This window comes from Kogia breviceps, chromosome 16 (assembly GCF_026419965.1).
Source record: "Kogia breviceps isolate mKogBre1 chromosome 16, mKogBre1 haplotype 1, whole genome shotgun sequence".
In the NCBI taxonomy this organism is placed as follows: domain Eukaryota; kingdom Metazoa; phylum Chordata; class Mammalia; order Artiodactyla; family Physeteridae; genus Kogia; species Kogia breviceps.
In genome coordinates, this window is record NC_081325.1 from 78,646,275 (window position 1) to 78,674,227 (window position 27,953).

General features: G+C 50.2%; 1 protein-coding gene and 1 pseudogene across 1 annotated transcript in view; both read left to right on the forward strand.

Annotated features, from left to right (window-relative positions):
• CUL4A (cullin 4A) overlaps positions 1-25,918 on the forward strand; it is a 43,779-nt gene extending 17,861 nt beyond the window's left edge. The window contains exons 9-20 of the mRNA XM_059041594.2: positions 2,178-2,245; positions 4,442-4,560; positions 7,536-7,728; positions 9,058-9,162; positions 9,466-9,576; positions 9,659-9,744; positions 10,328-10,435; positions 18,177-18,290; positions 20,491-20,596; positions 20,717-20,889; positions 23,400-23,552; positions 24,545-25,918. Coding sequence (XP_058897577.1) covers positions 2,178-2,245; positions 4,442-4,560; positions 7,536-7,728; positions 9,058-9,162; positions 9,466-9,576; positions 9,659-9,744; positions 10,328-10,435; positions 18,177-18,290; positions 20,491-20,596; positions 20,717-20,889; positions 23,400-23,552; positions 24,545-24,640 — 1,432 coding nt within the window. The 3' untranslated portion in view covers positions 24,641-25,918. The remainder of the gene's footprint in view (positions 1-2,177; positions 2,246-4,441; positions 4,561-7,535; positions 7,729-9,057; positions 9,163-9,465; positions 9,577-9,658; positions 9,745-10,327; positions 10,436-18,176; positions 18,291-20,490; positions 20,597-20,716; positions 20,890-23,399; positions 23,553-24,544) is intronic.
• Positions 12,480-13,726, forward strand: LOC131743134 (cbp/p300-interacting transactivator 1 pseudogene; annotated as a pseudogene).
• Positions 25,919-27,953: the final 2,035 nt, after the last annotated feature.

The following is a 27,953-nucleotide window of genomic DNA, read 5'->3' on the forward strand; positions in this document are numbered from 1 at the left end:
CTGCTCCTTAAACCTGAACGTTTTCTGCTCCTGGGACAGTTTGCTTGTTGCCTGTGATTACTCAGCACTTGTAAGTCACACTGACTCGTGGCCTGTGGTGAGTTATCGTCCAAAGGGAGTGATTCAGGCTGAGATACTTGGTAACTTTTTATAGACAGTTTATAATTTATGTTATAAACGTATAATAAATTTATAGAAGTTTATGTTAATGAGGTGTTGAATATAGGCAATTTCCGTTATAAAGTTTTGTTGGACATCTGATATAGCTGTAATTTTTCCTTATAGTACCCAGTCACATTATTTTTTCTTTTAACATTATATTTATTTTTGGTTGTATCGGGTCTTAGTTGTGGTATGCGGGATCTTTTGATTTTTTTTTTTTTTTTTTTGCGGTACGTGGGCCTCACTGTTGTGGCCTCTCCCGTTGCGGAGCACAGGCTCTGGACACGCAGGCTCAGCAGCCATGGCTCACGGGCCCAGCTGCTCCGCGGCACGTGGGATCCTCCCAGACCGGGGCGCGAACCCGTGTCCGCTGCATCAGCAGGCGGACTCTCAACCACTGCGCCACCCGGGAAGCCCTGCAGGATATTTTGTCGCAGCATGCGGGCTTCTCTCTAGTTGCGGTGCGCGGGCTCCAGAGCGCGTGGGCTCTGTAGTTGTGGTGCACGGGCTCAGTAGTTGCGGCCCATGGGCTTAGTTGCCCTGCGGCACGTGGGATCTTAGTTCCCCTACCAGGGATCAAACCCGCGTCCCCTGCGTTGGAAGGCGGATTCTTAACCACTGGACCACCAGGGAAGTAACTTGTCCCTTCTCTTTTTATCCAGTTTTTTTTTTTACTCTAAACGTGAGGTCAGTGAGTAGCTAGGGAAAAGTACCCGGGCAGGTTTTGTGAATGTCTGCATCAGGCACATAATATTTATTCAAGTGAGGAAGATTAGAGCAGAAACATGAGAGACAGAAAAGAGAGATGTCTTTAAGAGGGAAAGTGCTAAAACGTGCAGAACGTGGTGGCTCCCAGGGGTGGGGGGAGGGGCCAGGCAGGATGAAAGAAAGGGACAGGATGTGACAGCTTGAGAACACGGAAAATAGAGGGTCGTGAAGCAGAGGTGAGGCTGTTCTCGGACACCTGGCGCTGGAGATGCCGAGCGGACCCCAGGTGCAAGGCGGTGCCGTCGGGCCGAAGCGGGGTCCACGGGGGTGGGAGGGGGTGGGGAGGTGGAGGAGACTATGTCCAGCGCCCGGTGGCGCTGGGCACCTCGGCCCCTCCTCCCCGCCCTCAGGTGTGTAGGTGCTGTATTATAACTGCCCCCTCCCCAGTCTCGCTTAGGAGTGTCTTGAGAGTTGAGCAGAGGGTGGCCCCCCTCTGGCTTAGGGTTTCGAGGGGCACTGCCCGAGGTGGCTCCTGCGGTGCGGGCGATTCAGAGTCACAGAGTGAGAAACGGTTTTGGTTTTCGGAGAAACAGGAGGGAGGTGGCAGATGCAGGAGCCGCGGGAGCCGCGGGAGCCGGCCGGCCGCGCTCCGGGCGCCCCTCCCTGCCTCGCCCGTGCTCGCCACCACCCTTGGGACAGGCGCCGTGGGCGTCGGTGCAGGCCACACCTCTGGGCCCTCCGTGCCCAGAGCCCCGAGCGCCTGCTGCACCTCTCTCTGGGGTCGCCCTGAGGTCCGCCTGAGATGGTGCAGTGCAGAGTTCCTCAAAATGAAGGCCAAGGTCAGTACGCCTTGGAGGGACGGAAGCGAGATCTCTGGTCCCCTAAAAGCAGAACTGAGCGAACGGGGCTGATGGATCAGGAGTAGCAGCTGTGTGTCCTGTGTGGCATTCCAGGCCTCTCTGGGAAGTCAGACTGTGAAGAGTGGTCCTGGGGGAAAAGAGGCAGGAAGAAGTGAGGGCCGAGGGCCGCGGTGGGTGCAGGAGGCCGTCTGTGGGACCCGGGCGGGGCAGGGTCGCGGGCAGCCTGCCCGGGTCAGCCTTCATCCCCAGGCGCGGTGGGCGAGGGCGCCTCCCATCCGCTCTGTCCCCCTCTCCTGGGGCCCCGGTGACCCGAGTCTGTGTCAGCGTCGGCGGTGGCTGGGCGTGGGCTGACTTGGGCTCAGCTGCGTGGACAGGGGTCACCGTCCTCCACAGCCGACAGGCTCTCCCCTGCACTTCCTTCCTGACACGCCTCTGTTTACTTCCCAGGAAACCACTGATCGCCTGTGTGGAGAAGCAGCTGTTAGGAGAACATTTAACAGCGATTCTGCAGAAAGGTAGGTTTTCCCAGCTCTGTGTCTCTGCATTGATTGCTCGTCCCTGATTTGCTAAGAGAGTTAGCAGAGCGTTGTAAGCATGCGAGGACGCTTGTTGTAAGAAGACAGACACTAAGATCATCGGGAAAATGATGGACATGAGCGCTTGAGGGGAAAATTGATTACTGGCAATAGTGAAAGGCGCGCGTAAGAAGCACAGTTTAAGCTAAAATCACGTGAAATCCTATCCGGGCTGAGAGGTTGGCTGCGAGAGGCCCTCTGGCCGGCGACGGCCTGGGCTGTGCTCACGGGCCCCATCCTGTACGGTGACATCCCTCCTGGGCACTGACCGCAGGTGTGGACGCGCGTGGTCCGATGGGCGGGGGCGCCCAGGGGCTGCATCCCTGCCCTACGTGCGGCTTTGCGGCGGACAAGCTGCTGGCGCCGTGGTCCCAGGACAGAGGCGGACCAGGCCAGCGTGGCACGCGGCCGACAGTGTGGTTTTAGCACCGGGCTGTTAGAGGCGATGTGATGTTTTCACTCCCACCCTCGCTGTAATGAGCACAGTCTAACCTTCTTGCACGCTTTAGTGCTTGGTGTTGCTCTTTATATCATTTACTGTTACGTTTGAAAGTCATTTTGGAGCCACGAGATCTGTTTCAAGCTATTGGAAACCTTAAAGTCTAATTTTGGGAAGGCCCGGTAGCCCCCAAATGCGTCTGGTTGGGGTCTGCTTTGCCAGATGGTAATATTATCTCTAATGAGACACTAAACGTGGGGCTTCCAAGTGAAACCAGAATGAAGCCAAAAAGAGAGAATTAGTGTTGGTGAGCATCTGCTGTACTTCATGTAAATGCCTTCTGGTCCTAGAACAGCCCCAGTTTACAGGAAAACCGAGTGAGACACTAGTGCCTCAGATCATGGCCCAAAAGCCAAGGGCCAGGGTGCGAATCTGGTGTCTCCTGCTCACATTACACTGGAGCCCGCACACTGGTACGTTTCCACGTGGATGGGGCCTCGATTTACTGTCCACCTGAAACAAGTGTCCTCCGATTTCATACTAGATGTTTATTAAAAAGGAGTCACATTTTCGTGGGGGGCGGGGGCGCCACGCCGTACGGCATGAGGGATCTTAGTTCCCCGACCAGGGATCGAACCCTCACCCCCTACAGTGGAAGCACAGGAGTCTTAACCACTGGACCACCAGGGCAGTCCAAAAAGGAGTCACTTTTAGAAGAAAAGGGAACTTCAAGTAGACAGTAGAAATTTGGATGAATTGTTTCAGTGTGTATTTTGATAAGCAAAATTGTTTCAAGAAAATGGTAAATTATATATATGTAAGAGTATAGTCTAAATTTTATTAAAGGCATTTTAAAAATTAAAAGCTATAATTTTTGAATTTTTAAATCATCATTCAGCGTTTCAGTAGATCAGTTGTAGAATAAGTTATCTGCATCAGTAGATCAAATCGCAGTTGAGAGAAATACAGACACTTGGAGCCTTGCTCAGGGCCCGTCAGTATAGCCGACGCGTTTGTGTGTCTTTGACGTGTGGACAGTGTGCCTGATTTATAGCAGAAGCTGAGGCTGCAGTCACGTGACTGGCTCACAGCTTCTCCGCTCTAACCTCACTGCCTCCCCCCAGTTATCAGAAATCAGGTGGTTAGAAAATCCTTCATGAAGCTCTTCTGATTGTGGTGGTTTTAGAAAATCTTTGTAAAATGTTAAAATCTGAAATAGTAAAGACCTAAAAAAATGCTGTTAAGCACCTACAAGTATCTGATAAACAATACATGTTTTCCTTCCACAATTTATTATACAGGTGAATAAAATAAGTCAACTAAAAGATTAGATTTGATAGCTTATCTTAGGCAAATATACTTTCTGGCTGATGGACTAAATCAGAAGTGACTTGGGGTCGTAAAGCTCCCAGGTCAGAGAGTTGGTGTGAGCGTTCTTCAGACCTTTGCTGCATTAGCCAAACAAGGGTCCTCCATGCAGGGAAGGGGTAGAGACTACATCTCCCAGTATGGTGCTCAGGGAACAAGACTCACCTGGGGGGCTGTGTCATGGGGCCTTGCCCGCGGAGGAACCAGGCGACCCCTGGGTTTCCACGTCCGCGGGGGCCCTGTGTGCCGCGAGCCCCGGCCCGGCCTAGCTTTTGCTCGTGCCGCCTTCCCGCCCACCATGCCGAGCTAACGTTGCCGTGTGATCTCAGGGCTGGACCACCTGTTGGATGAGAACAGAGTGCCCGACCTCACTCAGATGTACCAGCTGTTCAGCCGTGTGCGGGGCGGCCAGCAGGCACTGCTGCAGCACTGGAGTGAGTACATCAAGGTGCGTGGCTGTTGGTTGGGCTCTGCGAGGGACGGGCGTGGGGCCGCCGTCACCCATCTCCCTCCAGGTCACTCGTGCACAGGATCTGTAGGGACGAATACCGTCCCGGTGTAAACACGTTTTAAAAGCTGCCATTTGGCCGTGGGTTGGCCAAAAAGTTCCTTCGGTTTTCAAGTAGAAATAAAAGACACGTTTTTCATTTTCACCAAGAACTTTATCGAACATCTTACTCACTCTTTTGTTCCACTACCTTCTGCCATTTTTCAGGCAACTTCATAATTCCGTCATCCCAAAACTTTTTACCTTTTTGAGCAAAGAACTGTTCAGGTGCCTTTCACTCTATTCCAGGGAATTGCATTTTTTTTCATTAAGAGAATTTTGTAAAGCCTGAAATAAATGGAAATCTGAAGGTGCAACGTCTGGTGATACAGTGGATGAGTCAGAACTTCCCAGCCGAGCTGTAACAGTCTTTGCCTGGTCGTCATAGAAACATGCGGTCTTGCGTTATCCTGATAGAAGATGACGTGTTTTCTGTTGACTAATTCTGGACGCTTTTCATCGAGTGCTGCTTTCAGTTGGTCTCATTGGGAGCAGTACTTTGGAATTAATCGTTTGGTTTTCCCGAAGAAGCTCATAATAGAGGACTGCCTTCCAATCCCACCATATACACAGCATCACCTTTTTTGGCATTTGGTGTGGCTGGTGGTGGTCCATTTCACTTGCCCCACGATCTCTTTACTGTACAGTATCTACTTTTCATCGCCCATCACAATTTGTTTTAGAAATAGAACGTTTAAGTAGAGAATTATATGCGGAAATACCGTCAAGTAGGTTTTTTTCCCTTAACTTATGTGAAACCCAAACGTCAAAGCGATTCACATAACCAAGCTGGTGCAAATGATTTTCAGTGCTTGATTTGGATATTTTGAGTATCTTGGCTATCCTACCCCATGGTGTAACATTGATTGTTCTCAGTTAATGTCCCGATTCGATCGCTATCAACTTCAGCTGGTCTACCCAGCAGTGGAGCATCGTCCAGCGAGAGATCTCCAGCACGAAACTTCGCAAACCGCTTTTGAGACGTTCAATCAGTCACAGCACCTTCTTCATACACTGCACAAATCTGTTTTTGTGCTTCAGTTGCGTTTTTACCTTTCGAAATAATAAAGCATAATAATATGCCGAGAAGGTGGTTTTTTCTTCCATCTTTAGTATTAAAATAGCTACACAAAGATTCACCAGTTTTGATAAGTCTTTTTTTAAACGCACGCTGATGTGACAGCTGTCACAATACAGTCTAACAAAATTGTTTTGAATGAAGTTCAAGACAACTAAGCGCTACTAGAGCCATCTTGCAGAAAAAACTGAACGAACCTTTTGGCCAACCCGATACTAGCTGAGTTCTACAGTCGAGACTTTCAAAAGTTGTTTTTGTGAATCTTCTGTATAAACGTGATCTCATGCCTTTGCTCAGTGGGACATTTTGGTATGTCAGGTGGGTGTGTATGCTACTTTGTTTCCTAGAAATCCAGGATTTACTACGTAAGCATGTACTTGCGGGTTTCTGCATGTGTACGCATGCGTGTGCGTGTGTGTATGGTTATCCAAAGGCAACAGGAGAGATCCTTGTGGTTCTGACCGCTTGTCCTCTTGGCCTTGGGCGTAGATGGCACACACAGGTGCTGCCTGCCCACGTGACGCACGCGCAGGGAGCTGCAGGCGAACACCGCGCCCCGTCGGGGTGGGACAGGTGGACTGTGTCAAGGCCAGTGTCCCGGCTGGGGCGCTGCTCAGTAGCTTCCCACAGGGCACCATCGGGGAGACGAGGCCTAGTGTGCGAGGACATCGTCACTCTTTCTGCCGCACGTGAATCTGTAACTGTCACGGGGAAAATTCAGCTGAGGAAAAAGATAAAGGAAATAATCAGACCGGAAGTTGCATGTTGGTCTGCATGTGGCCGGCTTGGACACACGCACACGCGCATGCACGCACACATGCCCCCAGGATTTTGTGCGGCTGCATTGAGCTGAAAGGCATAAGCGACTCACGCTGGGTCAGCATCGGAGCTTTATGTTAAGAAAGGCCAGTGGAGATTGAGGGTTTTGCCGACCAGTAGTCCTGAGAGAACAGGAACAGGTGCTGAGCACAGGAGTTCACCTTTGCAGCGTCCATTCTCGGCAGGAAGAGTCAGTGTGAACCGTGTGAACACCGTTACGCTGTGACAGCACAGTGTTTCCTCACAAAATAAAGCTGACCCCCACGTGTCGTGCTCTTATGTACATTATTTTAAAATCCTGTCGGTGTGAAAGGGTAGAGAGTGAAGAGTGCGTCCCCCCCGCCCCTGCTGGTCATGGCCTGTCCCTCTCCAGAAGGTCTTTGTGCCGTGTCATTTGTACCTTTTCACCAGCGATCAGCTTCCACGGCCACCTTTGACGTGTAACTGTGTGTGTGTCCTGTGAAGACGTGTCTTACATTGAACCACAGTTGCGTTCAGCGTCTCTTCAGCTGGTAGTTTTTCATCAGACAGCGAACTGTTGTTGTCACGCACAGACTTTTAGTAACGTTTAAATAGCATCTTTAAATTAAAAATACAGGCTAAAAACCAGGCTCTAAACCACCCACGGTTAGAAGTGAAGGGGAAAGAAAACTATAGTCAGGAAGTCCAAATAGGTGTATCGGGTTAAGGGAGTTACTTTCTATTTGAGGAATTTACAAGTAAAAGCTCTTCAGAAAGCAACAGACATTTCCCCAGTAATTGATAAATTCTTGCAGAAGCAGAATTGTAAACCTAAAGCATTAGTTGCATATCCACTTAATTTTCAGAAGGGGGACTAAATTTGTGAAACTTTTGAAATTATTTAGTGTGTAACATCAGGAGTGATTAACTTATACAAAACTATCATGATTGTTTGATAGCAGGAGAACAGTTGTGTTATGTCAGAAACCTGTTGATAACTTGGGTTATGTTTTTGCAGACTTTTGGGACAACGATCGTTATCAATCCTGAAAAAGATAAGGATATGGTGCAGGACCTGCTGGACTTCAAGGACCGAGTGGACCACGTGATAGAAGTGTGCTTCCAGAGAAATGAGAAGTTCATCAACCTGATGAAGGAGTCTTTCGAATCGTTCATCAACAAGAGGCCAAACAAACCTGCAGAGCTGATCGGTAGAAACACATACTTCTGTACCTTTTCTTAACATGGGAAAATAAAGCAAAACTCAAGTAGATTTTTTTCCCAAAAGTTCAACCTCCTATGGGGAGGGCAGGGAACATGCCTTAACAGGACACACAAAAAACCCCCCACACACAGCTGTGTGCTCATAGATATATTAAATACATATGTAAGTGCGTGGTACTTTCATAAGGGTGAATGTAGTTGTGATTTCGTAAGGAAATGGAACTTGACATCATAAGAGAGGAAGGGACTTAAAGATTTATCCTAGTTTGCACTACTCACGGCTCCAGAGTTGTTTCTGTAAGGATGAGCCTTGATTTTCTATGTCGACTACAAGCCAGTGATTTCTGCTCAGAAATTGCATTGAGGTTTGTTACCTATGAGCGTTATGAGCTTATGAGGATATGTGTCAGTCTCTGGATAATACTTAACAGGAGACGCTGTGTAGTCACTATCTTTGTATCCTCCAGTCAGTATTAAAGTATGTAAAATTGAATGACATCTCAGGAGATAGCATGTTTTAAGGTGAAACAGTTTTTAAATTATCCCTTTATATGATTATTTCATGATAATATCAAAATATTTTAGGATTCACAGAATTTCATTAGTGAGTAAAAATTTTTTTTTTTTTTTTTTTTTTTTTTTATTGAAATTGACAGGAGGCAAAGGGCAGGGAAGGTGTGATGCAGACCTGGGCTCTGTTGAGGGTTGTTGAAAATGTGTGGTGGGAACATGGGGTTCACTGTACAAGTGACTACTTCTGTGTATGTTCAGAATATTTCATAATAAAGAATGATAAGGGGAAAAAAGCAACAAGAGAAGTTTAAAGGCAATTTAATTTGGCCTTTGAACCACTTTATGGATTGCAATTTCTCTAAAGATGGGTTCAGACTCTTGGGAGCTTGGGTTCTGCCTTCCTTAAGCCAGGTCACGGTTGGTTTGTGTATCTCAGAAACAAGAAGCCCAAGGAGAACTGCTCTTCCCTGCATTGTCAGCCCTGAGAAGAGTGCTTTCTCTTAGGAAAATCTCACCCGGATGTATCACACCACATCTTGGAGACAGGGTACTGCAATTTCTGGAGCAGTCATGTGTCATGAGCCCCAGCATGGGATCAAAGTGTTTGTTCTCAGTGCCCTGAAAGTACAGATCTTAGAAAATCAGGTGTTTGCCTTTTTGTCTCATAATAATGTCATTTTGGAAAGGTTCCAGAATGTTACTGTTCAGTTTTTGTGTGGAGAAATTAAAGCTCTTCCTTCACCTATTTAGAATATGTATTATATAATGAATGCTTATTTTTCAAATAATTTAACCTCTTACAGCAAAGCACGTTGATTCAAAATTGAGAGCAGGTAATAAGGAAGCAACGGACGAGGAGCTGGAGAGGATCCTGGACAAGATCATGATCCTATTCCGGTTCATTCACGGTGAGTGGGGCTCGCGGCATCTCCTCACTGCCGGGCACAGAGGACGCAGTGTCCGCAGAGCGTCTGTAGTTGGGCCCTGTCTTCTTTTGAGAAAAACGGGAATGTGTCTGCTTCTCTGTTACCACGTGGACTAGGGTGATGGCTGACGGCTGTCACGGACTGAGTCAGGTGTTTGTGGGGATTCAGTGGGTAGAGCTGGCTTGCATCAGGGTGGACGCCCCTCTGGCTGTTTCAGCTGTCAAGGTGAACGTTTGCACGGTAGCTATCTAATGACTTACGTTGCTCTCACTTGCTCATAAATAGGTAAAGATGTCTTTGAAGCATTTTATAAGAAAGATTTGGCAAAAAGACTCCTCGTTGGAAAAAGTGCCTCTGTTGATGCTGAAAAGTCTATGCTGTCGAAGCTGAAGCACGGTGAGCGTGTGGGGCGGGGGTGGGGCGCGGTGCCCGATGGGTGTTCTCCCAGGATGCTCACCTGCAGTCCACTTGTGTGCAGAGTGTGGGGCTGCTTTCACCAGCAAGCTGGAAGGCATGTTCAAGGACATGGAGCTCTCTAAGGACATCATGGTTCATTTCAAGCAGGCAAGTTGTGTTCTTGTCAAGTAAAACAGCCTTTTAAACAGTATCCTATTTTAAATTGTGAGAAGTGATTATGTAAATTATGTACATAAGTATGTGAATTATGTAGAATCCTCGTCCTTAAAAATTACACCATTAACGTCTCACGTATTCAAAAAACTTAAATTCAAAATGAAAAAGAAAAATAATTCCTGGGAATTCCCTGGCAGTCCAGTGGTTAAGACTCCACTCTTTCACTGCCAAGGGCCCAGGTTCAGTCCCTGGTTGGGGGAACTAAGATCCCACGAGCTGTGCAGTACAGCCAAAAAAAGAAAAAGGGAAAATAATCCCTAAAATTGCACACTAAACATTTGACTTAAGTGAGTTTAATGATCCTTATTTGATACAAGACTAAAGAAGAGAAAACATATCTAGTGACTTTAGAACAGGGTGTGTGGTTTTGGTGAAATATGTTCCAGGGACTAAAATAAATGAAAACACAAGGTAAACTGTTCTTTGAAAATGACACCATTTACTTTTTAATGAATTAATTCTTTTTGGTGATATTCTAAAGTAATCATTCTGTCCCGATTTTCTTTGTTTTTAGTATATGCAGAATCAAAGTGACCCAGGCTCTATAGACCTGACAGTGAACATACTTACGATGGGATACTGGCCGACGTACACCCCCATGGAAGTACATCTGACTCCAGAGGTAAGCGTTTTAAAGCCCGAATGCCCTTTGTTATTCATATACTGGTGCTCCAGAGCCCCACAGACCTCACCCTTGTCGCACCCATGCTGGCACAGATGTGCTCTCTTTCAAGGAGTTTTGACACACTTGGTCAAAACCCCAATCGTCCCTGTCTAAACAGTGTTCGCAGTGGACACTTTTTGTCTCCGTGTCCACCGGCCGCCTGTCAAGAAGGTGCTAGCACAGGCGCTTTTCTAAAAAGTTCTTGCATGCGGAGCCATGGGCCTCCTTGTCTGGCTGTTCCTCCTGCCCGTTGTAGACAGCGCCAGGGTCCCGTGAGGGGCAGGGGACAGTGCATCACTCTGGTTCTCTGGGGACATGCGGGTACTGGGGAGAACCTTGGGCTTGGGCACGGAACGTGCAGAGAAGGAAGCAGCACCCGGACCGCTGGTCAGGGCTCCGGCTGGCTGGTACCAGGCCTCCAGGAAGAGAGCTGGGCATGGAGCCCTGGACCCTGGGAGCTGGGGCAGAGCGCTGCCTCTTGGAGCCCATCTTCCCGTTTCCAAGACAGTATCTTTCCTTGGCTGTTCTGTTTCTGACCCCACTAGTCAGTTGCCTTTGTGGTTTTCTTCTGTTTTTTCCCTTCCCCTCCCTCCCGAATGCTGATGTTCTCTGGAAGCCCCCTCAGCTTCCTTCCCCTTGCGCACATACCCGACTCAGCCTCCAGCCTGTATGTCCGCTTGCCCCACGGGACCTTCACGGCCGTGGGCTCGGCCCTCCCTTTTTCCATTCGGAAAAAGAATGGAGGCAAAGGTTGAGAAGATGCAAGAAATGTTTTAACAAAGACCTAGAAGAATTAAAGAACAAACAAACAGAGATGAACAATACAGTAACTGGAATGAAAAATACACTAGAAGGAATCAATAGCAGAATAACTGAGGCAGAAGAACGGATAAGTGACCTGGAAGACAGAATGGTGGAATTCACTGCTGTGGAACAAAATAAAGAAAAAAGCATGAAAAGAAATTAAGACAGCCTAAGAGAGACCTCTGGGACAACATTAAATGCAGCAACATTTGCATTATAGAGGTCCCAGAAGGAGAATAAAGAGAGAAAGGTCCCAAGAAAATATTTGAAGAGATTATAGTTGAAAACTTCCCTGACATGGGAAAGGAAATAGCCACCCAAGTCCAGGAAGCACAGAGAGTCCCAGGCAGGATAAACCCAGGGAGAAACACGCCGAGACACATAGCAATCAAACTGACAAAAATTAAAGACAGAGGAAAATTACTGAAAGCAACAAGGGGAAAACGACAAATAACATACAAGGGAACTCCCATAAGGTTAACAGCTGATTTCTCAGCAGAAACTCTACAAGCCAGAAGGGAGTGGCACAGTATAATTAAAGTGATGAAAGGGAAGAACCTACAACCAAGATTACTCTACCCGGCAAGGATCTCATACAGATTCAATGGAGAAATCAAAAGTTTCACAGACAAGCAAAAGCTAAGAGAATTCAGCACCACCAAACCAGCTGTACAACAAATGCTAAAGGAACTTCTCTAAGTGGGAAACACAAGAGAAGAAAAAGACCTACAAAAACAAACCCATAACAATTAAGAAAATGGTCATAGGAATATAAGTATCAATAATTACCTTAAACGTGAATGGATTAAATGCTCTAACCAAAAGACACAGGCTCACTGAATGCATACGAAAACAAGACCCATATATATGCTGCCTACAAGAGACCCACTTCACACCTAGGGACACATACAGATTGAAAGTGAGGGGATGGAGAAAGACATTCTATGCAAATGGAAATCAAAAGAAAGCTGGAGTAGCAATACTCGTATCAGATGAAATAGACTTTAAAATAAAGAATGTTACAAGATGGCAGTGGCACAGTGCAGTGGTGTGGGCTTCTCCCAGGCGCCCAGGGGTCGGGTGGCACTGAGCACAACCAGCTCGCGGTGGTGGTGGCAGCGTGTGTGCCAGGGACTGGGGGCTCCGCCGCTGCGCCCGCGGCTCACGGGGCTCCGCACTTCCCTCTCTCCAGGGCAGGCGGCTTCGCGGAGCTTGGCTTCCACTGACTTTGCTAATCGCCCGGACCGCATCTGGACGCTCCAGCTCTGGGGCTGCACAAAGCTCAGGTGGCGAAACTGACTGGTCTGGTTAGAGCGCATCCAAGCCAAGCCACAGTACTGTTTGGATTTTTAAATTTCTCCTGAGTGAGAAAATAGCAATCAAGATGGAGCCATCTGCACAACAGCTCCAGCTGGCAGCATCACCTCCCACCAATTTATCCAACTTCTGCCAAGGCTCTGAAATGCCAACTATGTCGAGGCTTGCACTTGATGTCAAGGGTGGCACCTCACCTATAAAGGAGGATGCCAACCCAGAGATGAGCTCTCTGGCCTACTCTAACCTGGAGGTGAAAGATCACAAAGCAGTGGCCATCCTGCACTTCCCTGGGGTAACCTCAAATGGAACCAAGGCCATTGGGGCTCCCGCTAGTTCCTCGGGATCTCCAGCTCCAATAAGCTCTCCTACTGCTGCCCTCCCACTAAACCCCCACCTTTCAACCTGCACCCCGCCCCTCACCTGCTGGCCAGTATACAGCTGCAGAAACTTAATAGCCAGTATCATGGGATGGCCACCGCCACTCCGGGCCAACCTGGGGGTGGGGGCGCAGGGCCCCTGCCAAACTGGGGCTTCGGGGCTCAGGCGGGAGGGGCAGGGTCACTCTCTCCTTCTGCTGGTGACCAGAGCCCTGCCGTCATCGATTCAGACCTGGTGGATGAGGAGGTGCTGATGTCACTGGTGGTGGAACTGGGACTGGACCAAGGAAGGCAATGAGCTTCCGGAGCTGTGGCTGGGGCAGAATGAGTTTGACTCCACTGCAGACTTTCCCTCTGGCTGCTGATGCTAACTGTTCCTAAAGATGGAGGAATAAAGCCACCAATTCTGTTGTCAATAAAAATAAAAGTTAGTTACAAGAAAAAAAAGAATGTTACAAGAGACAAGGAAAGACACTGCATAATGATCAAGGGATCAATCCAAGAAGAAGATGTAACAGTTATTAAATACATATGCACCCAACATAGGAGCACCTAAATACGTAAGGCAACTGCTAACAGCTGTAAAAGAGGAAATCGACAGTGACACAGTAATAGTGGGGGACTTTAACACCTCACCTACACCAATGGACAGATCATCCAGACAGAAAATTAATAAGGAAACACAAGCTTTAAATGACACAATAGACCAGATAAATTTAATTGATATTTATCCATCCAAAAATGGCAGATTACACTTTCTTCTCAAGTGCACATGGATCATTCTCCAGGATAGTTCACATCTTGGATCATAAATCAATCTTTGGTAAATTTAAGAAAATCAAAATCATATCAAGCATCTTTTCCAACCACAATGCTCTGAGATTAGAAATCAAGTACAGGGGGAAAAAACGTAAAAAACAAAAACACATGGAGGCTAAACAATACATTACTAAATAACCAAGAGATCACTGAAGAAATCAAAGAGGAAGTCAGAAATTACCTAGAGCAAAATGACAACGAAAACATGCCGATCCAAAACCTATGGGATGCAGCAAAAGCAGTTCTAAGAGGGAAGTTTATAGCAATACAAGCCTACCTCAAGAAACAAGAAAAATTTCAAATAGACAATCTAACCTTATACCTAAAGGAACTAGAGAAAGAAGAACCAGAAAACCCCGAAGTTAGCAGAAGGAAAGAAATCATAAAGATCAGAGTAGAAAGAAATGAAATAGAAACAAAACAATAGCAAAGATCAGTAAAACTAAAAGCTGGTTCTCTGAGAAGATAAACAAAATTGATAAACCATTAGCCAGACTCATCAAGAAAAAGAGGGAGTGGGACTTCCCTGGTAGTGCAGTGGTTAAGAATCCGCCTGCCAATGCAGGGGTCACAGGTTCGAGTCCTGGTCTGGGAAGATGCCACATGCTGTGGAGCAACTAAGCCCGTGCGCCACAACTGCTGAGCCTGTGCTTTAGAGGCCGCGTGCCACAACTATTGAAGCCCATGTGCCTAGAGCCCCTGCTCCGCAACGAGAGAAGCCACCGCAATGAGAAGCACGCGCACCTCGACAAAGCGGTGCGCAACTAGAGAAAGCCCGTGTGCAGAACTAGAGAAATAGATAGATAGATAGAGGCGTGGATGGCTCTGGAGACTGTCACGCAGAGTGAAGTAAGTCAGAAAGAGAAAACAAATACCGTATGTTAACGCATGTATGGGGAACCTAGAAAACTGTTACAGATGAACCAGTTTGCAGGGCAGAAATAGACACAGATGTAGAGAACAAACACGGACACCAAGGGGGGAAAGCGGCAGGGGGTTGGGGGTGTGGTGTGATGAACTGGGAGATTTGGATTGACAGGTATGCACTGATGTGTGTAAAATGGATAACTAATAAGAACCTGCTGTATAAAAATCAGATAAGATTCAAAAATTAACACCCCCCACAACTGAGGCTTAGAGGGCTTGGCAGGACGGCTCAGAGTTCCCAGCACCCCCCACTGCTGCTCAGCGCCGCCAGGTGTGCCCGTGGCGCTCCGCGTGACGCGCGGCGTTTCCTGGCCTGCTTGAGGGTAGGTCGCGCTGTCCTTTAAGCACGGTGTGTTAGTGGGGACTTGCTGGGGGCGGAGCCAGAGGGCACTGCCAAGCGCAGAGAGTCGACGCGGATGTGCCGGCCCCATCCTGCGTGTCGCCGTATTCCGATTTTGTCAGTGTCCCAGCCGCGTCCTGCGTGGCCTTTTCTCTGGTTGCCAGGCCCAGCACAGGCCCCCACGTCGCCCGCGAGCGTGTCTGCAGTCCCCTTCAGCGGGGGCAGCGGCACCCCCTTCCTTTTCCCTCACGCCGCAGCCCTTTTGGAACTGCAGGCGGCTCTCGCAGGCTCCCGGCTCGCCGGCCGCGCAGCCCCTGCTACCGTCTTGGTCCCTGGCCAGGGCCGCACGCTGGTCCGTTGCCCCTGGTGACAATGACACCTGTGCTCACCTGGTTAAGGTGCCAGCCGGTTTGTAGTTACCAAGTAACTTGTGGGGAGAATTCGAGGACGACGTGAACCTTTTCATCCCCGTCAGACTCGCCCGGGTCCATGCTCTCCTTACGAGCAGTGATCCCGTGCCTTCTCCTGTTTCTCTCTCTTTCGAAGTAGCATCCTCTTGCAAGGACGAGCCTTCCCCTCCTCTGCCCCACGAATTTACTTATTTTTCCTCTGTCTCTGTCAGTGCGCTCCTGGATTCTTACCTATTTGATGCTGAGATTACCCCACCTTTGGCTTGCGGGGGCTCTTCCAGCTCCTGTGCTTCAGCACGTACCCCTGAGAACCTTGGTCTTCTAGCAGAAGGTGTTTGGGGCTTCCCAAATACTCGTGCTTGGTAAAATACACCTACAATTTTGTGTACAGCTATGGAAAGTTCATAACTTTTTCCCTAATATGCAGTCCCTGTCATCCCCCCCCACTACACACACACACACACACACCCCACACACACACCCCACACGCACCACACACACGCACCACACACACCACACACACACCACACACACACACACACCCCGCCCCAGACCCAGGCAACGGCAGCATCAGGTCCTCAGGGTTCATCCACGCGGTCGCATGTGGCATCTTCATGCCTGCGCCTACCTAAGGCTGAGCAGCGCTCCATCGGGGACGCGGACCACATCCGTTTATCCATCGATGGCCATGTGGGCTCTTTCCACCTTCTGGCTGTCGTGGATGATGCTGCTTTGAACGTGAGCGTGCCGTGTTTGGTTGCCCGTTGTCGGCTTTTTGGGGTCTGTCCCTAGGAGTAGAAGTGCTGGTTCGTGTGATAATTGTTCAACTTTTTTGACGAACTACCACCATTTTTCATAGCACCTACACCATTTTACGTTCCCATCAGCAACTCACAGGGGTTCCAAGTTCCACAACGTCTCACCATTTATTATTTTTCATTTTTTATGATAGCCATCTTAGTGGGTATGAATCAGCATCTTGTTTTGGTTAGACTTGCTTTTGCCTGTTGACTGACGGTGTTGAGCATCTTTTCATGTGCTTAGTGGCTATTTGTAGACCTTCTTTGAAGAATTGTCTATTCAAGTCCTTTGCCCTTTTTTTTTTTTTTTTTTTTTTTTTTTTTCTTTTTTCAGTACACGGGCCTCTCACTGTCGTGGCCTCTCCCGCTGCGGAGCACAGGCTCCGGACGCGCAGGCTCAGCGGCCACGGCTCACGGGCCCAGCCGCTCCGCGGCACGTGGGATCTTCCCTGACCGGGGCACGAACCCGCGTCCCCTGCATCGGCAGGCGGACTCTCAACCACTGCGCCGCCCAGGAAGCCTTTGCCCATTTTTTAATTGTGTTTTCTGTCTGTTAAGTGGTGAGAGTTCTTTCTGTGTTCCAGACATTAGATCCTTAGCAGACATGTGACTTGCAAATACCTTCTGTGAGTTGTCTTTTTATTTTCTTGATAGTGTCCTCTGCATAAAAGTTTTTAATTTTGATGAAGTCCACTTAATCTATTTTTTTTCTGTTGTTACTTGTTACTTTTGGTCATATCTAAAAAACTATTGCCAAATCCAAGGTCATGAAAATTTGTGCCTATGTTTTCTTCTAAGAGCTTTATAGTTTTGACTCTTATATTTAGGTCTTTGATCTTTGTTGAGCCTAGAATGGTAACTAGTTAGTAAGCACCCAGTGTTAGCTGCTGCTACCTTATTATAATCATTATTATTATTTCTCCTCCTGGGAATTAATCTCCAGGAAATAATTGTAGGAGAGGTCTGCACTGGAAGGTTTATCACACTGTTGACTTTTTGTTAGGTGTGAGATGGTAGAGTAGACCCGTTTTCTAGAAGAGTCCTTGTCTGTTAGCTGTGTCTGAAACTCTTCGAAACGCACTGGCATCATGCCTGGGACTTGCTGTACTGAAGATGGGTCCTGGGCCCCGGGGTGACCAGGAGCTGAGTTGGGAGCGTGAAGAGGAGTTGCCAGGCAGCCACGAGGCTGGCAGGCCTTCCCGACAGAGGGCCCAGGCCCTCATCCCTCAGCACCGGCTTTGCAGTAGCGCAGAGGCAGCCCAGGTCCCGCTCCCTGAGCACCCCGTCCAGAGGGCTGGTGACGGTGCTGGTGGAGCAGCTCCAGACCTGGCAGAGCGGTGGGATGAGGAGGTGCGCGCCGTGAAGTGGGGAGGGCCGGGCCCAGGGGAGGACTGAACCCTCTCCTAGGAACTGGGCCTCAGCTGGTGACACTGCCAGGGCCGAGTGGAGTGCGGGCCCTGGGGCTCCAGGGCGAGAAGACAAACCCGAGAAGACCCAGAAGGCGTGGTCGCCAGTTGGAGACAGGAATCCTCGTGATGAGGGTCTTGGGCGCCCGGGGGCAGGGGGAGCTGCGGAGGGGAGCTGTTGAGAGGGGCCATCTCGCCAGATGAAGCCTGATGAGAGCCGCGGCTGCTCCTGGGTGCGGAGGCTTCAGGAGGGGCCGAGGAAACCTGCGGGGGCCCAGGAGGGAGGTCCGGGCCGCACCCCCAGCAGGGCTGGACGGTGTCAGGAGCCCTCCCAGAAAGTAGCATTGAAATCGCGGCAGCCTCAGTGCCCAAGCAGGTGGCGGCAGCTGTCAAAACACAGAACTGACTTTTCATTCAGCCGTGAACACTGAACAGTATGTGGCTCTTCAGGTTAAAGGTGTTTAGCATAATTAAATTTCTTGTTTTCTTGGCTTGACAGATGATTAAACTTCAGGAAGTATTCAAGACGTTCTATCTTGGAAAGCACAGCGGTCGGAAGCTGCAGTGGCAAACTACGCTGGGTCACGCCGTGCTGAAAGCGGAGTTTAAAGAGGTGGGTCCCGCGTCTCCTCCGCTTCGCAGTTTTCTTAAGTACGTTAATGGAATGTGCTTTGATCGTGATTGAACTTCGGTAGCAAAGAAAGAAGCGGTTTTTCAGTGTAACTCAACACTGGCTTTTCAAAGGTCAATAAAATGAAACAGTTGAAGGATTACTATTCTAATCAATAAAAATTAATTAGAATAGAAAAGGATTTACGTGATTAAAAATAGAGCTAAGGGCTTCCCTGGTGGCGCAGTGGTTGAGAGTCCGCCTGACGATGCAGGGGACGCGGGTTCGTGCCCCGGTCCGGGAAGATCCCACGTGCCACGGAGCGGCTGGGCCCGTGAGCCGTGGCCGCTGCGCCTGCGTGTCTGGAGCCTGTGCCCCGCAGCGGGAGAGGCCGCGACAGTGAGGGGCCCGCGTACCGCAAAAAAAAAAAAAAAAAAAAAAAAAAAGAAAAATAGAGCTAAGGCTGTGAAGAGGCAGTTCATAAAGTGAGACTCAAACATCGCTATCCTTGAAAACGTATCCACTTCCCTGCCAGTCAGAGGGTTACAGGTTAAAAACAAAACGCCACTCTCTGACTGGGAAACTGATAGAGGCTACAACGGAAAGAACAGCAGCCTCACGCCCTGCTGGACGGAGCCCGTGGGCTCTGCAGGGGGCAGTGTGGTGCTGCATCTCAAAACCCGAGATCACGGGCTTCGTTGCAAGTAGTTCCAGCTCTGGGAATTCATCTTAACAAAACATTTTCACAGATGGATGAATAAGAATATTCGTTTCAGTGCTGTTATTAAAAGGGATAATTTAGGAAGGGAAAATGCATACAATGTATTGATAAATGAAAGAAGCATGTCACAAAATAGTCCATATTCAAACTTAACTTCAATTTTGTAAACAAAATTCAATTATGTACACTGAGCCAAAAAATTACAGAATTCTGTTTTGCAATTGTACTACGTTAACTATGCATTTTCATATAAATTACATATACATGTATATACAATTATGCATAAATTATCTGTACATATTTCATTGTGTGTTATTGTACAGGGTCATATACACAAAACCACGCACACTACATATAGTTCTTTTTTTTAAAACTAAATTGATTTATTTGTTTCATTTTTGGCTGCGTTGGGTCTTCGTTGCTGCGCGCAGGCTTCCTCTAGTTGCGGCGAGTGGGGGCTTCTCTTCGTTGTGGTGCATGGACTTCTCATCGTGGTGGCTTCTCGTCGCGGAGCATGGGCTCTAGGCACGCGGGCTTCAGTAGTTGTGGCTCGTTGGCTCAGTAGTTGCGGCTTGCGGGCTCTAGAGCACAGGCTCAGTCGTTATGGCGCCCGGGCTTAGTTGCTCTGCAGCATGTGGGATCTTCCCGGACCAGGGCTCGAACCCCTGTCCCCTGCATTAGCAGGCAGATTCTTAACCACTGTGCCACCAGGGAATTCCTCACATACGGTTCTTTAAGGTATCGTGAGAGTTAAATCCCACAGTCCCCTTACTGTCCACATCCCCGGCTGGGCCCAGAGGAAGCACGTGCACGGGGTGCCCCTCCCCACAGTAACCACGTGGCGAGTGTCTGTGGCAGGGGCTGGGTGATAGGAGGTGGGGCCCATGTCAGCTGCCGCAGTGGAGGGAGTATTGCGATAAGGTGGGTCACATGGCTTTGCGTGTGTGACAGGGCTACGTCTGAGAAGCCATTATATACCTTAATTTAAAAATGCTTCATTGCCAAGAAAATGCTAACCGTCGTGTGAGCCTTCAGCAAGTCCTAATCCTTTTCTGGTGGAGGGTTTGAAATGCTGAGTCACTGGCATGGGACACGGGCACAGAAAGAGCAGGTGCTTGGAAAAGGAGCCGACAGACACCCAGACCTGCGGGCGAGCAGGGTGTGACGTGTGCGCCTGTCCCCAGTGGTCCTTGTCCTCTTCACGCGGCACCAGCCGTGCCTCCTGCCAGCTTCCCTCCATCCCGGCCTCGTCACCGTGCCTTCTTGTGTTTTGTCCAGAGTGCTTCAAGAGAAGAAGGAGTGCAATCCTGACTCATTCTGTTCTTGTACAGCTAGTAACTTAATTTCTTCTTACTGGTGTTTAATTAGTAATTTCTCACCATTCCCTGCGCACACAAAGTTTGAGAGCGAAGAGAAGCCTCTTAAAAAGGTCTGCGGAGTGTGCAAACACAGCTTCCCACGTGAGCTGTCCTTCTCTTTCAGGGAAAGAAGGAGTTCCAGGTGTCGCTGTTCCAGACCCTAGTGCTTCTCATGTTCAACGAAGGGGATGGCTTTGGCTTTGAGGACATAAAGATGGCCACTGGGATAGGTAGGCCCGCCTCCTCGGTGGTGGGTGGTTCCGGGGAGGGGGTGGGGGCGCCGCCTCTGCCGGCCACACCGGAGATCGTGGCTGCTCGGGGCCCTGACCTGTGCACTTTCTCCCGCTCAGAGGACAGCGAGCTGCGGAGGACTTTGCAGTCCCTGGCCTGCGGGAAGGCGCGCGTCCTGATCAAAAGTCCCAAAGGAAGGGAGGTGGAAGACGGAGACAGATTCATCTTCAATGGAGAATTCAAGCACAAGTTGTTTCGGATCAAGATCAATCAAATTCAGATGAAAGAAACCGTACGTATCCCCTTTCTCTCTTCTTGTTACACGGCGTTCACCAGGGAATCACTAGTTTTAGAGTAATTTCTCGACTGTAGGGTTCCAGAGCATATTCTAAAGTGTCTAATCACGTATGTCATATCTAGGAGAGCGCTTATTTTAACGTAACTTTCGTTACTTTGATACAACAAGAGCAAAAATCAGAAAGAAACGCATTTAACAGTTAGGGTTCCTATTCCCAGAAGTAGTGGATAAATCAGATCTTCCTAGACCACACATGCCGTCCGCGTGGAGAGCACGTCATTTCCAAAGCCCGGTGACTTGTCTCTTGACTTCTGCGCAGCACCCAGCCATTCCCTCAGCTTCGCCTCTACCAGGTCCTGGGGCGGAAGTGGTGCGGGTCCTGGGAGTCGTGGCCCCACCGCCAACGCCTCTGGGATCCACGTACAGGTGGAGCGTCTGTAGCTTTGATCAGGCTCGAGTGTCACGTGTCCGGAGCAGGTTCTGGACCTGCCCTCGGGCCTTCCTGATGCAGAAGCCCTGGCATCGCAGGGCTGTGGTCAGCGTGCGGGCCAGGCAGGCAGGCGCACCCTGGTGCCCACCTACAGAGCAGGTGTCAGCCGCCCCCTTGTACCTGTGGATGAGCGAGGCGGGGCCTTGTGGGGAGGGAGGTGGTCCGGGTGACGCACGGGCAGCTCCGAAGGTCTGAGGTGGCGTCACAGGTGCTCTTACACCTGTAGTGGGACCGAGGCCTGCTGCCCTTCCCCGGAGGAGCTCGGTGTTGCCCACTCGGGAAGTATGTTCAGATCATGCAAAAGAGATAGACCGGTAAATACGTGAAAGGTGTTTAATCCCATCAGGAATTTTTTCAGTTCAAATTAAAATAATATTCTATTTTTTGGCTGTCAACTTGGGAAACGTTCAAAAGCTTGATGGTATCCGGAGTTGGCAAGAATATGAGAACGCGGGAATTTTTATGTTTTTATTTTTTAAGAGAGGTTTGGATCGGCGCAGCGTTTTCGGTGGGTAATTGGACGCATCCGTTAAAGGCTTAAGGCACACAGCCTGTGTTCCATCTTTCCTACTATGAGGAATTCTTACCAGGGTGACAAAAGGGTGTAAGGCTCTGCAGTTATAATTCCCAGGCGGGCGGTCCGTCACCTCTTGCCTCCAGAGGCGGCCCCTCCCGCCACCTGAGTTCGCAGGCAGCTTTTTTCTCTGATGTACGTGTATAAACTTGTCTTCATGGGACCGCTCCACGTGCCACTTACATGCACCGTTTTGTAGGCTGTTCCTGTTCTTCACCCTGGGCCTCTTTCCACGTCAGGCCTTGGTGTCTAAGGGCGCACAGTCGTCCGTCGCGTGGCGCGAATCCGAGAGTCCGTGGGGTTAGCGTGCAGGGTCACGCTAACCGTCCTGTACGACACTCTCCGGTCCCCGGCTGGCTTGTTTCTGGAGTATCAGCTCCTTGCCCGGGAATCGCTGGGTCAGAGAGCGGGGACTTTGTTGCTTTGACCCTCCGCCAGATTGCAGTCTCTGGCTCTCGGGGGTCCTGCCCTCCGCCCCCTGCCTCTGCCCGCCCCAGTCTCAGGCACGGAGATAGTTCATTGCCACGTTCGGGTGACTTCCTTTGGTTCCTCCGAGCATCTTCTTGCCACTTAAGAGCTCGTACAAAGTAGGTGACCTTTCTAGTCCTTAGTTCTTCATCTTTTAAAATAAGTGTGACCCCGTCTCAGGGTGTAAGTAAGATTCCAGTGGGAACGCTCGCTTCAGCCTCTTGGGTAGAGGCGCCTGTAAGTGCTTCGTCGATGTCGATCCTGCCGCCTCGTGGGTTGCCGTTTGCATTTTTCTCTTTTTAATTAATCGCTTGAATTCAAGTCACTGGTGCATTTACTGTAATATTCCACCTCTGACTTGTGCGTATCCTGTTGACGTTGAGGAGATTAACCTTTGTCTTTTGTGCACATGATTTTGTCATTCTGAGAGCGTTTCCCCCGTGATTATAGTGGGAAGTAGAGTCTTTTCTTCCACAGTTTCTGACTGGGGGGTCATCCTAGGAAAGACCTTCCTCTAACCCAAATTTTAAAGAACATTCACCTCTATTTTTCTAGTAGTTTATACATTTAAATCTTTCTCTGAGCAGTGTAGAAGTTATTGTAGTATCAGAAAACATTGTAACCACCCTCCCTACTTTAAAAAGTGAGCCGATTCTCTGATAACCTCTTGGAACTGTCAGCTTTATTACAATCGGATTCACATATTATGGGGCACTGTCTCATTTCTCCTCCACAGGTTCTGTTGATCTATTTCATAGCCGGCACCCAAAGTCTTTTAATTAATGTTCCTATTCCTATAAATTTACTTATTTTGGTCCTGAAGTTAAACGGTTTTACTAGAACAAATTTGCAGCGCAGAACAGGACCCACCCGCAGTGTGGCCTTTCTTTCAACAGAGGCTTCTCCTCGGACTCCACAGTCGGAGATAAGTAGCGCTGAAATACACCCTCACGTCTGTCTTCTCCTGTGCAGGTTGAAGAGCAGGTCAGCACCACGGAGCGCGTGTTCCAGGACCGGCAGTACCAGATCGACGCGGCCATCGTCAGGATCATGAAGATGAGAAAGACGCTGGGCCACAACCTGCTCGTCTCCGAACTGTATAATCAGCTGAAGTTCCCCGTCAAGGTGAGTGGGTGTCCGCTTGCTTAAGTCGCAGCACCAGGTACCCCCTGGCAAAGCGCATACGAGTCTCAGGACCGTTAGCGTCGGATCATCCGTCCTCCGTTACAGCTGGTCACACACCACAGAAGTCTCCGTGTGTGTGTGAGGGTGGGGCTCCGCCTGACGCCCGGTCCCCGCGGCAGGGACGCCGGGGCCTGGCTCGCTCTCCTCCCGCTGTCGTCACGTTGCCTCTGCCCGAGGACGTCTGCCCTGGAGCCTCCAGCAGGCGTCCCAGCACCACCTGTGCTCCTGGGCAGAAGTCCTCTGAGGCCGTGTCGTGCAGCCCAGGCGGCCCGGGGAGTGGACGGACACTGGACGGGCCAGTGGGCCGTCCTGTGCCCTGCCGTGCTCTGCACCCCACGGGGCCGGAGTCCCTGCCCCTGCACAGGAGGGGCCCGGCGGTTCAACAGAGGCTGCGGAAGCGCCAGCTCTGCTCCGACAGGTGCTGGTATCGGCCCATCACTTGGGGTGGAGGGTCTGCTCGGGCTCGGAGGCGAGCGCGCAGGTGCGCCTCCCAACGCAGACGTGCCCGGGGCGTCTCCTTCCCGGGGGCCCTGCCCACGAGAAGCACGTGCAGTAGCACTCGGTGACGGCAGGCGGCATCGGGGCGTCGTCTCACGAAGGAAGGACACGCCCCGGGCCGGCTCCGCCAGGCTGTGGCGTGTAGCGACCTCGGAGCTGTGCCCACCGTTCAGAGCCTCACAGCCCCAGTGGGCAGCCCTGCTCGGACGCCTGCCACACGGAAGGAAGCCCTCTGCTCACGATACGACGTTAACATTGTCTTTGGAAGCAGAGAGTTTTGTTCTAGCGTTTTATAACTGGCTTCTGATTATAAACAATTCTTTGTAGATGGGTGTGTTGATATGTGCTATATGCTTCGAGCGTGGTATCTTATATTCCCCTGTGGTTGTAAATTTAACGCCACTATAATTGGGGCTTTTGTTCTTCTTTTCCAGCCTGGAGATTTGAAAAAGAGAATCGAATCTCTCATAGACAGAGACTACATGGAGAGAGACCAGGACAGTCCCAACCAGTACCGCTACGTGGCCTGAGGCTCGTGGCGGCTCCTCCCATGAGACACTAGAATGTATCTTTAGGGCAGAAACACTTCTGTGCTGTTTCCAGGACTTTCTGGTACTTCGCAGCATGGCTCCTTTGGGACTAGCAGGAAAGGGGGGACCCTTGGATCCTCCTTCACAGGCTCAAGGATTTGCAAATGGCTTGTGTACCTTCCCTCCCGTTCTTCTTCCTGTTCCTTTAGGCGTTTGGATGGTTCCGTGGCTCTGCAGAGTGACTCTGAGGTCGGACGGTCGGACAAGCAGATACTGGCTTCTTAAAAGGCTCCTTTGTAAGCGGTGTTCTCGTGGCAGAAGCTGATGTTCGGATGTGTGTGTGTGTGTGTGTGTGTGTGTGTGATCAGTGTGTGTGATGTTTGGGGTGTGTGTGTGTGTGTGTGTGTGTGTGTGTGAGATGTTCGGTGTGTGTGTCGGGGTGTGTCTGTGTGTGTGTGTGAGTGACCCTCCGTGCTGCCCTTCTGTAGCTGCAGGGACACAAGCTCTTAGACCCAGAACAAGAACGCTTGCTGGTGACCATTAGGGAGAAACGGTCTGTGTTAAAGCTGGCTGGTCGATTACGCAGCCTGGATAGTAGCGCCAGTAGCGCCTGTTCCCGCTCTTGCAGCCAGTGCTCACCTCTGAGGACTGGTTTTCAGGATGGGGCTCCTTGGCGAGACCTCAGATGCACCAAGAGGACACCACGTCTGACATTTGTGATGCCGCGAGCCCATCAGCGCCTTCACTTCCACTGCGTCCCTTGTGGGTTTTCTGTTTGAGGGTTTAGAGGGGGGTAGTGTGTGTGTGTGTTTGCTGTTCTAAGATTGAGTCTAGCAGCCCCGTCCTCTGCATTGGGGAACTGCTGTTTGATTTTTTCTAATTGCAGTGTTTGTATGATTGCGACAATAAAGTTTGGTTTTGTTTTCACGGCCCCGGGTGGGGTGGCTGTCCTCTGCTGTAACCACTGTAAACGTTTCGGAGGAGACTTGACGTCGTGAGCAGGGGTGGCCTCGGTGGCACCTGCTTTCATGTTGTGTGCGCACAGCTGAGGCTGGGCAGCGGGCGGTGGTGCCCGTGCGGCGACTGAAACGAGATGCTTTTCTGAGAACATTTAAAAGTGCTTTACTTTTACATAACAGCACGCTGCATTTTGATTAAAAGCTACCAAAGGAATTTTGATCATGGTGTAAGTGTTGAAAGCAATATTTTCTGGAATATACCAAGTTTATATAATTTGATTTTTGTGCTAAATTATTAAAAGATTCTCCCTTTTTGAAACATGCGTGTTTAAAATATGACATCTTATGGGTTTCCGTATGAAAATCCTCACTCTTTAAGTATCATCCTTATTTCTATATTTGTAAATTTTCATTTGTGAGTTCAGTAACAGATGGTCGATAAGAGACCAGATAGATTCTACTTCTTAGACTTTAAGTTCATTATCTCTTGATTGTTGACATTGTAATTTAATGTAGACTTACCCTGAATAAAATTAGTTTAATTGGCCTTAAAATTACATTAATGAAACTGTGGTACGCAAACGACACATTCCTCCTCACCCTTTTAGCGTGGCAGACGGCAGGCCGGGGTGGCCCGCAGCCCCAGCCCCCTGTTCTGACCTCGCTGTGTTTCACCCGTGAGCTTCCTTAAGGGTCACGTCACGTCACGTCTCATTACAGTTAAAGGTCAACGTAGGAAACTGGCAGTCGAGGAATGATTGAAATTGAAAAGACACGTAGGCAAAAAGCTACTAAATTGGAAGGAAGGAGGTGAGGTGCTCTGATGACTGACAGGGGGAAGCCCTGGGCTTCAGGCAGGAGGAGGTCCGGGCAGCGCGGGACGGTGTCAGACGTCCCCTTGAGAACACAGACACGGTGACTCTGTAGTAACAGCAGGAAAGAAACAGGCAAGAGGAGCGGAGCGTTGTTTCAGACCTCCTGACGCAGGGCGGCGGGGCAGAGCGGTCCGTGCGGAAACCGCGCCCGCGGGGCTGTAGCGGGGCGGGGCTGGGGACACGTGCGTCACCAAGGGTCCAAGAAATGAAACTGTAAACAGAAGAAGAAAACGTGAGGTGCGTCTCTTTTGGAGTGGAAAAAAGTCTAATATGAATTCAGATCCCTTTTTCAGATCCCTTTTTTAAAAGACAAAGATAAATGACATTCTTAAAAATCGGGGTGGGGGGGAAACGTTTTTAAGGAAAAACTGGCAATTTGGGGGGTCAGAATAAGGCGGTGCTGAGCATGTTCGTGTGCACAGAACTGCCAGCCAGCCGGCCGTGGCTGTGCTCTCGGCTGTGCTCTCAGTGAGTCCGAGCCCGGAGCAGCTGGGGGGCCGCCGTGGTCCCTGGCGCAGGAGGGCGTGGGTCGGGACAGGCGCTCGCTGGGGCTGGGGCTGGTCTGGGGGGCGGGAGGGGCTGAGGAAGGATCAGAGCTGGAGGACGGACCCGGTGGATCAGGAGGAGAAGCACCGGGTACCCGTGATGCCGAGGGTGGCCAAGCCCCCCCGCCTCAGGCCCCGGGGAGACGTTTCGGGTGGCCGAGCTGTTAGGCCAGGCAGGAGATCTGCTGCCCAACAACACCCTGTCCCCCCGTTCCCTCCCTGGGGTGGGGGGTGACCCTCTGATGAGGTCGGCCCTGGTCCACCTCTGGCCTGGAAGCGGAACCTGCCCATCAAGAGACGGAGGGTCGAGGGGTCAGCAGAAAGGACTGGGGGGGCCGGACCATCAGGGTGGATGGGGCTCCCGTGCTTGGGCTCAGACCCACGGGCCTCAGGACCTGCCCCCTCAGCTGCAACGTGGAACGGTGGTCTCTCAGCTAAACTCACAAGCACATTGTTCGAAAATGCCCGTACCCTTGACCCACCGAAGTCCACATCCCTATCGATGTCCTGCCGCCCGTGGGCAGGGAAGCCTGGTACTGGAACAGCACACACAGAAAAAATCCTGAACGTCCTTGGACAGGACTTAGGTGGTGTCTGTCCAAACGTGTGTGACGCTGGGTCCCCCAAGCCTTCCCCAGAGTGAGATCCAGACGCTGATGGAGCGGATGTCGCATGGGAGGGAGAGGTGTGGCCACGGGAGGGGGCAGAGCACCACCCCCGTGCACGCGTGTATGTGTGCGTGCGCGCAGGTGCACAACAGCACACAGCTGTCCCCTCACAATGGACTTGCAGGACCAAGGGAAACTGTTCGTTGCATGCTTTGCACTGCTGGAATTTTTTTAAATTAATTAATTAATTTATTTATGGCTGTGTTGGGTCTTCGTTTCCGCGCGAGGGCTTTCTCTAGTGGCGGCGAGCGGGGGCCACTCTTCAT